The sequence below is a fragment of the Neophocaena asiaeorientalis genome, unplaced genomic scaffold, assembly GCF_003031525.2.
Source record: "Neophocaena asiaeorientalis asiaeorientalis breed wild unplaced genomic scaffold, Neophocaena_asiaeorientalis_V1.1 scaffold87, whole genome shotgun sequence".
In the NCBI taxonomy this organism is placed as follows: domain Eukaryota; kingdom Metazoa; phylum Chordata; class Mammalia; order Artiodactyla; family Phocoenidae; genus Neophocaena; species Neophocaena asiaeorientalis.
Genome location: NW_020175432.1, coordinates 2172074 through 2184171, shown reverse-complemented (window position 1 = coordinate 2184171; position 12098 = coordinate 2172074). Strand labels below are relative to the sequence as shown.

The 12098-nt window shown below is 53.0% G+C and overlaps 1 protein-coding gene across 3 annotated transcripts in view; it reads right to left on the bottom strand.

Moving 5' to 3' along the window:
* COLGALT1 (collagen beta(1-O)galactosyltransferase 1) overlaps positions 1-11679 on the bottom strand; it is a 21994-nt gene extending 10315 nt beyond the window's left edge. Inside the window, exons 1-6 of one of the 3 annotated variants that reach the window (XM_024767330.1) lie at positions 11350-11679; positions 9921-10031; positions 9088-9205; positions 3865-3999; positions 2515-2719; positions 962-1081 (exon numbers count right to left, since the gene is read on the bottom strand). In XM_024767330.1, coding sequence (XP_024623098.1) covers positions 962-1081; positions 2515-2719; positions 3865-3999; positions 9088-9205; positions 9921-10031; positions 11350-11612 — 952 coding nt within the window. In that variant the 5' untranslated portion in view covers positions 11613-11679. Of the gene's footprint in view, positions 1-961; positions 1082-2514; positions 2720-3864; positions 4000-9087; positions 9206-9920; positions 10032-10837; positions 11073-11349 lie in introns of those variants that run through there. The other 2 variants (XM_024767331.1, XM_024767332.1) reach the window with 2 other exon arrangements.
* Positions 11680-12098: the final 419 nt, after the last annotated feature.

Sequence of the window (12098 nt, the reverse complement as noted above, 5' to 3'; positions counted from 1 at the left end):
AGGGCAGGGGCCTGGCCCTCCAAGGCTCTCTCCATCTGTGCAGTGGGAGGTACAGCCATGCTGCTTCACAGGCCGTCAGAGGATGTGGTCAGCACAGGGCAAGGCCCCCATGGAAGAGGACGCCGTACCACTGTCCGGTTGCTTCAGAGACCCTCAGCCGGGGCAGAATCCCCTCCTCAAGCAGCATCAATGGCAGCTCGGACCTATGCGTTCAGCCCACCTCACCAGAGGGACAGCTGCTAGTTTAATAGTCTACGGATTTATTTGAATATGTGTTAGAGAGACATGAGTTTGCAACCACGGTAAAAATATGTAGTCTCCTTTTTAAAATGTATTCAAGTTAAAAAAAAAAAAGTGTCTGTTAAGATAGATATTAAACAAACAATAGTGGGTCTGGAGGTTGGCAGGGACATGAGTGACAAAATGGCCCGAAATGGCTGTGTCCTAGATGCTGCCATGCACATGCAGGGTCATCAGTGAAACCTGTTGCCCTCACTGCTCCTACACCCTCCACGGCTCCTGACTGCCCCGGGGGAAAAGGCCCGCTCCTCAGCCGAATGTCTGAGGTCCCCGCCCTGGCCCTGCCTGCCAGCCCTGCCCAGCTCACCAGCCCCACTTCTGTCCCGCCGACCTCACCTGTTTCCTGAGCTCACAGCCCCTCCAGCCTCCCGGCCTCCGCATGTGCTGCTCCCTCCAGCTGCAATCCTCTTATCGGCTAACTCCTACTTACCCTGCATCTTAATGCCACCTCCGCCAGAAAGCCCACCCTCATTTCCCCGAGCATGCCGTGCACAGCTGCTTGCAAGCCAGCACTCTGTGAGAGGGGGGACAACCGTCCACGCTGGGTTCCCAGTGCCCGGCAAAGAGACTGGCGCCGAGCAGACAGTCAGTGTTCACAGATGTGAGATGGCAGGGAGAGGGAGGCGACTCAGCCCTCCCAGGTTGGCGCAGGCAGACTCACCCATGACCTCCAGCTGCACGTGCATGAAGCTCTCGGCCTCATCCTGGAGGGTGCTGTGTGCCCGCAGTGGCACCGGCAGAAAGCCATACACCTCCTTGTTGCAGACGTACATCTGGATCTCTGGGGCCAAGGAAACCACAATCAAAATTGAAAACAGAGCAGTAAGGCAGTGGAGGCAACCTCCGAACAGAGCATAAGCCTCACAGCCCAGCACGGGGCCAGAGCGTAAATGGGTCCAGCTGTTCCCAGCAACCGGCAGAGAACCCCTTGGCGCTCCATCTGGGGAATTGGAGCCAGAACAGGGGTTCGCAGTGCCAAAAAACTCCAGAACTGTTAACGAGCGCCTTGCACCAGTACTGACTCAGTCCCTGCAGGATTCCATGACAAAGCAAACCACAAAACTGCGGGTGAACAGTAAAGATGCACATTTATGCACAAAAATGAGATGCAGTTGGACAAACCATGAGTTACATTATCTCTGTGTTATTCCTTTTCTGAATGGTTTCAAATTTTATAATGAGTATGTATCTTTTTTTAAAGTGATAAACCCAACGAAAACGATTTTCATTGAAGGGCCAGACAGTAAGTATTTAGGTCTGTGGGCCAAACAGTTCTGTCTCAACAACTCAAGTCTGCCCTTGGACCGTGCCCAGAGAGGGCGTGGAAGCTCTGCGCCCCTTCCCCCAAACCTTGCCCCGTGCATCTCTTCCTCCAGGTTGTTCCCCAGTTATATCCTTGTATAATAAACAGTAACCTAGTGAGTAAACAGGTTTCCCGAGTTCTGTGAGCCGCTCTTGCAAATTAGCAGAACCCAAGGAAGGAGTTGCGGAAACCTTTGGTTTCTAGCCATTTGGTCAGAAGCACAGGTGACAACCTGGACTTGCAATCAGCATCTGAAGCAGGGTGGGGGACATAGTTTTGTGGGACTGGGCCCTTAACCTGTGGAATCTGAGGCTATCTCCAAGTAGACAGAGCCAGAACCGAGTTGGAATTGAGCTGAATTCTCAGACACCCTGCTGGGGTCCCAGAACTGCTTGTCGGTGTGGGGAATACACCCCCACCTCCACACATAGGAATTGGGTCCAGGAACCCAAAAGACATGCTTAGCTTGCATCCATACGAAAACAGATAGTGGGCCAGATCTGGCCCGTGGGACATATAGTTTGCTGACCCGTGGTTTAAAAATAAATGACAGGTCAGCATATGGCTATGTTTTCTTCCTCTCTAAACTTTTTTTTTTTTTTTGCCCGAAGTATACAACTAGGGAACAATTATGCTCAATCACAGATATCTGGGGGAATATAGGAAAATATCAAGATGGAAATAACTTTCAATAAGCAGATCTTAAAGACCTGGGGAGTGAAGCCACCCAACAAAGCCAGGGGTGGAGAGAGAACGGGTCCTGGGGATATCATCTGAACACCTGGATACAGCTGCACCTGAAGTCACCGCTGCACCCTGCAGTTCTGGTTCTGTGAACCTTCTGCGGGCTCAGCACTGGTCCCAAAGAAGCAGAGAGACACCCCATGATGGCAAATCCCCTATGGGCTCACCTGCCTGTTTGCAGGAGAAGGCAAAAACAATGATGTCATCGAAGGACCAGGTATAGTCAGGGTGGGGAGGGTAGAACGCCAAGTTCCTGGATGCCGCCTTCCTCAGGTCAATCAGGAAGGTCGAGTGCACCATGGGGACTGCAAAGCAGCCCCGGCGGTCCCGCTTGCGGATGGGGATGTAGGCAGGCGTGCGCTTGTAGTAGCCCTGTGGGGAGGTGGGCAGATTTTTGCATGGGGGTCCCTAAAGGTGAGGCTGGAGGCCCGGGACAACAGGAGGCACAGAACACCCGGAGAGTAAGACTGGGTGCCAGTTTGTGGCTGTGGTGGGCATTCCCTGAGCACAGGGCTCTGAGCAGGGCCTGTCAGTCTCCAACCCCAGAGCCTCAGTTGCTGGGCAATGGCACAGAAACCCAGGGAAACAGTCCGTCATTTGCAGACCCAGCTCAATACTTCTGATCAGAAAAGCAGCATTTGAGAAAGGAAATTAAAAAAGCTGAAAAAGGGACTGGATATTTGAGATCCATTGATTTTAAAATTAAACATCAGAAGTGGGACTTCAAGAAAGTCGGGGGGCAATCTTTTAGAAGTTTTAAAAGCTTCTGGAACAGTCCTCTCCCTTCCTCCTACCCTTTACGAACTGGAATTGTTAGCATATGACATTTAGATTTCTATGACATACTTTAAAATATAGAAACCACTGAATTATTCACTTTAAAATGGTGAACTTTATATTTTATGAATTACACATCAATTCAAAACAAAAAGATAGGAGGAGATAGGATGGGTCAGCATCCTGGCTCTAGCCACCTAGCCCCCTTCCCCTGGCACAGCCCTGCTCCATCACCGGCCCCTCACTCTCCCTGGCTTTGCCTAAAACCCCACCCTCATCACTGGGTGGGACAATCAGAACCTGACATTTTCCTGACTTCAGTAATTGGTTCAGGGGTAGGAGGAAACTAGACAAGGTTCAATCAAAGTAGACTTCGGCTGAATGCTGCTGAGATCATTCCCCAGGAGTCTGAAAATGAAGCCACGCAAGGGATGGAGGAAGAGGAATATTGTTTGAACACCTGGATCAAGCTGTGCCTGAAGTCCCGTCCTGGCATCATCACGTCATGGCTATGTGAGCACAGGCAAGTCACTTCCTCTCTCTGCATTTGTGTTTCTGCCTCAGTAATGGGTGTAGGGGCAGGGGGCACACAGTCGTAGACCCTCCCTCAAGGTCTATTTAAGGATTATCACAATAGTGTTTATCAAATGCTCACCATGAGGCAGTGTGAGGTTAAGTTAGACTCCAAATCCAGCCCCCAGCACCCCCAGGCCCCTGCCCTACCATGGTAACCCCCTGACCTGGGAGGTCATCCCACACCAGAAGTTGGAGTATGCAGCCCGGGAATCCAGCATGGGGGCCACCACCGTCTTGTTCTCAGCGATGAGCAGGGTCAGCGTGTCAGGGTTGAGAATCAGGTTGTCCGCGTCCACAAACTGCAAAACACCCGGCATGGCATCAGTGCGTGGGGCACCTGGAATAGCACGTGCGGCCCTGGAAGCCACCTGCTCTCAACGGACAGCTCTGCCCTAAGTCACCAGCAGGGTTACGTTCACACAATGAAATACACGACACTGCAAGAGAAGGGACGGACCACACAGCACAAAGCGACACAAATGGGTCCCACACACGGTGCTGGCGAGCCACAGGAAGTGACAGTGGGTGCATCACGTGGCTACTTTTTTTTGTTTTTGCGGGACGCGGGCCTCTCACTGTTGCGGCCTCTCCCGTTGCGGAGCACAGACTCCGGACGCGCAGGCTCAGCGGCCATGGCTCACGCGCCCAGCCGCTCCGCGGCATGTGGGATCTTCCCGGACCGGGGCACGAACCCGTGTCCCCTGCATCGGCCGGCGGACTCTCAACCACTGCGCCACCAGGTAAGCCCACGTGGCTCCTTTTATGGGAACTTTTAAGATGGGCAGCACTGGTCAGTGAGGAGGACAGTCGGGGCTGGGAGGACCACACTTTTTTCTATGTAAGTGAAGTGCCAACAAAAAAATTCCTAAAAATAGGATCTTTACATTAGGCTTTTTTTTTTTTAACACCTTGAATGTTGGGGTAAAAAGATGATAACTTGTTTGCTGCAGCCTGGAAGGAAACTCACCAACCCATGAACAGGGTCATCACGGTGGGGGGGTGCCTGCTTGTCCCCCCAAAACCGTTATGTCACCAACACCTTCCAGAAAGGCCACACCAGAATATTCATGGCAGGGTTGTTCATCACACAAACCGGGAACGACCCAGGAGTCTAGCAGTGGAGAACCAGCTACAGAAACTTTGGCCCTGCCCTGCTGTCCCTTTGCAGAATGTGTTGAGACAACTGAAAAATCAAGCCACAGAAAACAATTAGGTAAGGACGTTCCTGTCTACCGGGATGTGAAAACACACCCGACATGAAATATTATACAACTATTAGGAGGTGGGGTTTTTCTTTGATGCATTTGGTCCACAGATACGCTTTCTGTTACCCATGCAGGGTTTTTCTGTTTTTTAAAAAAATTTATTTTATTTATTTTTGGCTGTGTTTGGTCTTCATTGCTGCGCGCAGGCTTTCTCTAGTTGAGGCGAGTGGGGGTTACTCTTCATTGCGGTGCGCGGACTTCTCTCTGTGGTGGCTTCTCTTGTTGCGGAGCACAGGTTCTAGGAGTGTGGGCTTCAGTAGTTGTGGCTCGCAGGCTCAGTAGTTGTGGCTCCCAGGCTCTAGAGCGCAGGCTCAGCAGTTGTGGCGCACGGGCTTAGCTGTTCCGCGGCATGTGGGATCTTCCTGGACCAGGGCTCAAACCCGTGTCCCCTGCGTTGGCAGGTGGATTCTTAACCACTGCGCCGTCAGGGAAGCTCCCTGTGCAGGATTTTTAGAACGTATGAATCACTTGCTATAAACAGGAGCAAAAACCAGAATCCCTGCCTTCTCCAGCAACGTGGGAAGGGCATTCCCACGTGGCAAGCCCCAGCTGGAGACGGGAGGTGGCTACCCCTTGGGACAAGCCGTGCGGTCCTATTATGTTCCTGCCCAGACCCCTGTGGACATTTGAATTGGTGACCTTGGAATATAGATGCAGTGAAAACAGCCAGAACCGTCTGGCAGCTCCTCAGAAAGTGAAACATGGAGTTACGGCAATTCCAGTCCTAGGTACAGACTGAGAGAACTGGAAACAGGAACTCGAACAGACGTCTGCACGCCACGTTTATAGCAGCCTTATCCACAGAAGACAAGCTGTGGAAACAACCTAAGTGTCCACTGACGGATGAATGGATAAACAAAACGTGGTCCATCCATACAATGGAATATCACTCAGCCAGAAAGAGGAGTGAAGCACTGACACACGCTACAACCCGGATGAACACTGAAAACATCAGGCTGAGTGAAGCCAGACCCAGAAGGCTACATAGCATATGATCCTGTTTATGTGAAATGTCTAGAGCAGGCAAATCCACAGAAACAGACAGCAAATTAGCAGTCACCAGGGGCTGGGGGAGGGGATGCAGAGTGACCGCTCACGGGCACAGGGTTTCCTTTGGGGTGATGGAAACTAGTTTTGGAAGCACACAGAATGAAAAAACACAGCCAGAGAGCGAGCCTCTCTGGGAGGTACGACTACAAGGGATGATTTTTTTCTTCCTTTCCAAGCTTCTTGTTGTTTCTTGTATATTTTCTTACAAGTAACACCCACAGTGTTTGTAAAAAGAGGCCATTTTAATAATAATTTAAAAACACTAGACAAATGATTTCACGTTCCAATATGGATTACTTAAGTCCCCGATTACAAAAATATACGGTATGTCAAAAGCTGCTTTGAGTTCTGAACCAAAGCCTTGAGTTCCACCCAGGTTTGCTGAGAGAAAAAAGCGAAAACCAGTCAACGTCAAACAACGTAAGCAAAACCCAGGGAAGCAGACAAGGTGGCCCTGGGCTCGACGGTTCTGGGAGGTTCGAGCCCCACCTCTGTTCTTCACTGTTTCTGAGACCCCACCCAGCAGGCTGTCACTTCTCTCTCTAAGCCTCCACTTTCCCATCTATAAAATGGTCTGAGAAAGCACCAACTCACAGGGATCCCAGGAGGAGCCTGTTCCATCCTTCTTCCTCCCAGGAGATGGCTCCGTCCTCCCCACAAGGTTCAGGCCAGGACGTGAGGTCCTTCCAGCACCCACACATCCAGCAGGGCCTGTCCCCTTGGCCTCAGAACACATCCTGAACCCACAGCCCCATGCAGGCCCCCACCCTGGCCTCCTGCTGCACGCCCCCTCTTGCCCCACAGGCCCTGCTCCCCACGGCAGCCACAGGGACTTCAGAAAATCAGAAATCAGAACCTAGCCCTCTCCTGTTCACACACCCTCAATGGCTCCCCATTACCTTCAAAGTAAAAGCCACATCCCTCCCTTGGCCTGAATAGTCCGGTCCCCACCTACCACCTCAGCATTACCGCCTCCATCACCCCACTCTGGTTACACTGGCCTCCTTGCCAGTCCTTGAATGCCCCAGGCTTGCTCTCTGCTCTGTTCCCTCTGCCTCAACACTGGCCACCAGCTCCCGCTGAGGCTGGCTCTTGGCTCCTTTAGATCTCTGCTAGGGCCCCCTCCTAAGGGAGGCCCCCCAACCCCTGGTACCTGTGGTCGTGACCTTATTTGGAAATTGGGTCTTTGCAGATGTAATTAAGATGTAAATTAAGATGGAGTTCATCCCTCCTACACTGTTGATGGGAATGCAAATTGGTGCAGCCACTATGGAACACAGTGTGGAGGTTCCTCAGAAAACTGAAAATAGAATTACCATATGACCCAGCAATCCCACTCCTGGGCATATTCCCAGACAAACCTGTAATTCCAAAAGATACATGCACCCCTATGTTCACAGCAGCACTATTTACAATAGCCAAGACATGGAAACAACCTAAGTGTCCATCGATAGATAAATGGATAAAGAAGATGTGGTATAAATATACAATGGAGTATTACTCAGCCATAAAAAAGAAAAATAATGCCATTTGCAGCCACATGGATGCAACTGGAGATTACCACACTAAGTGAAGTAAGTCAGAAAGAGAAAGGCAAACACCATATGGTATCACTTATACATGCAATCTAAAATACAGCACAAATGAACCTATTTACAAAACAGAAACAGACTCACATATATAGAGAACAGACTTGTGGTTGCCAAGCAGGTGGAGGATGGGGGAGGGAAGGACTGGGAGTGTGGGATCAGCAGATGTAAGCTATTATGCATAGGATGGATAAACAACAAGGTCCTACTGTCTAGCACAGGGAACTATATTCAATATCCTGTGATAAACCATAATGGAAAAGAATATAAAATAAATAAACAAATAAAACAATAATTACTTTTAAAACAAGATGGGGTTCATAGTGGATTAGGGTAGGCCCTAGATTCGGTGACTGGTGACCTTATAAGAAGAGACCACGTGACCACAAAAGCAGGGACTGGAGTGATGCAGCCACAAGCCAAGGAACACCTGGAGCCCCCAGAAGCTGGAAGAGGCAAGGAAGGATCCTCCCCTAGAATGCAGCCCTGCCTGCACCCTGATTTACACTGCTGGCCTCCAGAGCTGCAAGACAATAAACTTGCATTGTTTTACGCCCGCCAGTGTTGGTGTTTTGTTATGGCAGCCCCAGAACACTGCTGTATCATCAAGTGTCTTTCACAGCACTGGCCACCTTCTGGTATTTCCTCATGCAGTTTTGTTTGCTTTCTGGTCACATCCACCTTTCCTGGGATGCTAGGAAGGTGGGGCTCAGCCTGTGTGATCCTCACTGTGTCCCCAGGGCCCGGCACGAGGAGGGCACAGGGAGTGGACAATAGGTATATGCTGATTAATAAATTAAGAAGGTAGAGACCAAAGCTTGAGGTTTGGCACGTAGATGGAAACCCGCCGTGGGCACTGTCAGGCTGGCATCACTGCATTCAACCTCCGTGGCGAACCAGGCTCAGCTGTCAATGCCCTCCCCATCGCATCAGGGGAGGGGACCATGCCCAGGTCAAGGAGCCAGGCTGAAGGAGCTCACAGGAGACCCGTGATCTGTGGGCACGTAACCCAACATTGCATTCAAAACCTCAACCGGCCCCCTCTTGCCAGAGGCCCAGGAGGAGGAAGTGAAAGTCAGGGCTCAGCAGCTCAGTGTCGCCAAACATCCCCCAGCCCCCGCCCCATCCTCCTGCTTCTTGGAGTGACCCAGAGGTCATCATCGTGGTTGCAGAGAGAACTCACATCACTGGTGATGCTGATAAAAGTGGAGATGACCCGAGTGTGCAACTACAGGGGTCGGCTGGGGACACAAAAGCCCACTTGTTCCTGATGATTAAGAATCCAGGTGGCCGAGGATCAAATCCCAGCTCCTCCACTAACCTGCTGTGTTACCTCTGACAACTCACTTCCCTTCTCAGAGTCTCAGTTTCCCCTCTGTAAAATGAGGTTAAGGCTGGTCTCCAAATCCCGCCACTCTGCCTTCCCTTGGATACCCCAGACCTTCGGCTAGGGACCCATGGGTTGGCTGGCCAAGAAACTCACCAGGATGTAATCGGCCCACATGTCCCGGGCCGATTTCAGGGCTGCCTGGCGTAACTTCATGACGTGCTCATAGCGTGAGTCAGACCAGTGTTTGGGGCCCTCCTCGTCTGGGTAGGACCTGTGGAGAGGCAGCTGTGATGTGGGAAGCACAGGGCATTCTTGGAGCCCAGAGAGGTTTGAGCTGGCTGAATGTGGGGTGGTCAGAGAGGGCTTCCTGGAAGAGGGGATGTGTAAGTTGGATCTGAAGGCTGGGAAGAAGCAAGGAGAAAATAGGAGAACGGAGGTGTGTCCCCAGTAGGGGGTACAGCATGTGCAAAGGCCCAGAGGGGAGGGGAAAGGGCCTCTACTGCCTTGCAGAGACAACCCTGAGGGTGAGGGGAGCCACTAGGAGAGAAGACCCAAAGACCTCCCAGACTCCTAATCTGGTCTGGGCAGTGGGTGGGTACAGAAATAAATCCTGAAAGAGTGAAAGGAACCGAAGTCCACATCACTCAGGGGCTCATAGGGACGCTAAGCAGCAGAGCTGACATTGCAGCTGAGTGACACAGGGAACAAAGCAGTGGGCGTCCGCCACAAAGACCAAGGAATGAAGGAATTCCAGGTGGAGCGAATGACGCGCAAAGGTCCAATGGGAGGCTTATGACCCACTGGTGAAGCTGAGGTGGGGTGAGAGTAGCCACAGCCAGCGCTGAAGGCTGCAGAGCTGGGCTAGAGCATCAGGGACTGGGGGCTGGGGGCTGGCCCAGGATGATGGGGAGTCATGGAGGGTGTGTGAGCAGGGGCACAGCCAAGTCCAGCTGGGGGCAGGGGGCAGGGCAAGGCCTGGTACTCACTTGGGCTCCTCTGCCGGCCGCCACTCCACAGAGTGGTACAAACTCTTCATGGCCACCAGCCATTCCCGAAGCACGGCTGACGTGTTGTCTGAGTTGTGGTCCGTGGCCACCCTGCAGACAGAACAGGCCAGTGAGTGAAGTTAGGGAGACCAAGGCAGGACGAGGAGCAGCAAGGCAACAAGGGCTCCCACGACCTGGCTGGGCCTCCCACCAGCTACACAGCCCTGGGCAAGACACTTCCGTGCTCCGTGCCCCAATTTCCTCATCTGTGACACACAGGGTGAGGACAGGACCCACTTCACGGGGCTGCAGAGGGGATTAAAACAAGCTAATTTTGGAAAAACACATTAGATGACATGCGTACTATGGGGCATCAAGGATCTTATAACCACATTCGCTACTAAATATGTGAGATTTAATTAAAAATATATATATATATCATGCAGCCCTGCCCCACCTTCCTCAATTCTCTCCTATGAGCAATACCACTTTGGAGTGGGCTGTGGTCACTCGTTCATTCAACAAACATTTCTTAAACACCAACTGTGTGCTTGGATTATCCGGCCTGGAGGGAAAAGGAATATTTGGAAGTCTAGTTTGACCATCAGCTGAGAGTTATTCTCCCAAAAGAACTGTTATTTAGTCAACAACAAGGATAGCAACGATGACAATGATAACAGTAATGATAATAATAACCACAGCTCTGGTCACTGATGCCAGGCGCAAGGGCTTCACACTCAGTAACTTGTTCATCTTCAGAGACAACCCAACTAGAATTATATTAGTATCCCCATTTTCCAGATGAAGAAACTGAGGCAGGAAGCGGTAAGTCACCAGTCAGGCTTGTTCATGGCCCTGCCCCATTCTGCTTCTAGGAAGGATCCACTCCCCGCAACCTTTCGCCTTCCGTCCCTTACCCGACCCACCCACTCCAGTAGTCAGAAGGCAGGAGGTCCGATTCAGGCTGGGTTCTGGGAGCAATACGGCAGCAGGAGCATAAAGACGTTCAGTTAGTAGAAGTGCAATGTGGGCCACTGCAACGCCCCAACTGAGGGTGGGGGCGGGTTCTCAGGCTTCCCTTTGAAGCTGTGTGTGCTACCAAGTGGATTGGCGGGTTAGTTCCGGGCAGTGCGGCACGGGTGATCCCGGATATGCCCTAATGCGGGGGCCAGAAGGCAAAACTGTGGCCCGCCCCACCCTAAAGAGGCCAGCAGGCAAAGCGCCGTTCCAGCTGGTGCTAATGCGGCAGGGGGAAAGCAAGCAGGAAGGCACGCGTGGGGTTGGCCTGCCCTGATAGGGGGCAGCAAGCAAAAGGCACGGGTAGGGCTGGCCCGGCCCGCCCGGTGCCAGGACAGCGGGCGGGGCGCGGCGTGGACCCGCCGGGATGGGGACAGCAGGCCGGATGCGGGGCCGCGGGCGCCGCGCTCACCACAGAGCTGTGCGGTCCCGGGGGTGCCGCAGCCGCTCGAGCGCGCCCAGCGTGGAAGGCAGCGCGTGGGCCGCGTTGCGCGCCAGCAGCGCGACGAGAACGCGCGGCGCCTGCAGCGGCGACTCGGGGCTCCAGCGCTCCTCTGGGAAGTAGGCGGCGGCGCCCGGCGGGCCCTCCAAAGGTGGCAGCGCCAACAGCAGCAGCAGCAGCAGCACCGGGAGGGGCCGCCCGTGCCCCCGGCATGCGCGTGGGGTCGCCGCCATCGCGCCACGCGTCGCCTTTAAGCCGCTTTTCTGCCGGCGGACGCGGACGGCGCCTTAAAGGGGCCGTGGGGACCCCGCCCCTGCCGCGCGCCTTAAAGGGGAGGAGAGCTCCTGGCGGAGTCAGCCGTCAGGGCCCGCCTCCAAACGGCCTTAAAGACACAAAGTGCCTCCTACCCTCCTCAGCGGCCCGCTCGAAGTGACGTCAATCTGCAGGCCTGCCCGGGAAGCCCAGCCTCCCCCGCCCCCCGACCCCAAGACGCTGAGCGCTCTGAACTTGGGGCTGTGCGGTAAAGCCGTCAGACCTCAGAATCTGCCCTGCCACCGAGCAGCTGCTCTCGCCAGGATCCCAGCCTGATTCTCCATCAACTTCCATTTGTATAAGACCGGCTGTGTCACGAGTCGAACCTGGATAGTCAGGATCTGGTTTGGGACTCAAGATCTGAGCCTCAGTTTCCTCTGCTGCAACATGGGTTTTACCACTCTAGT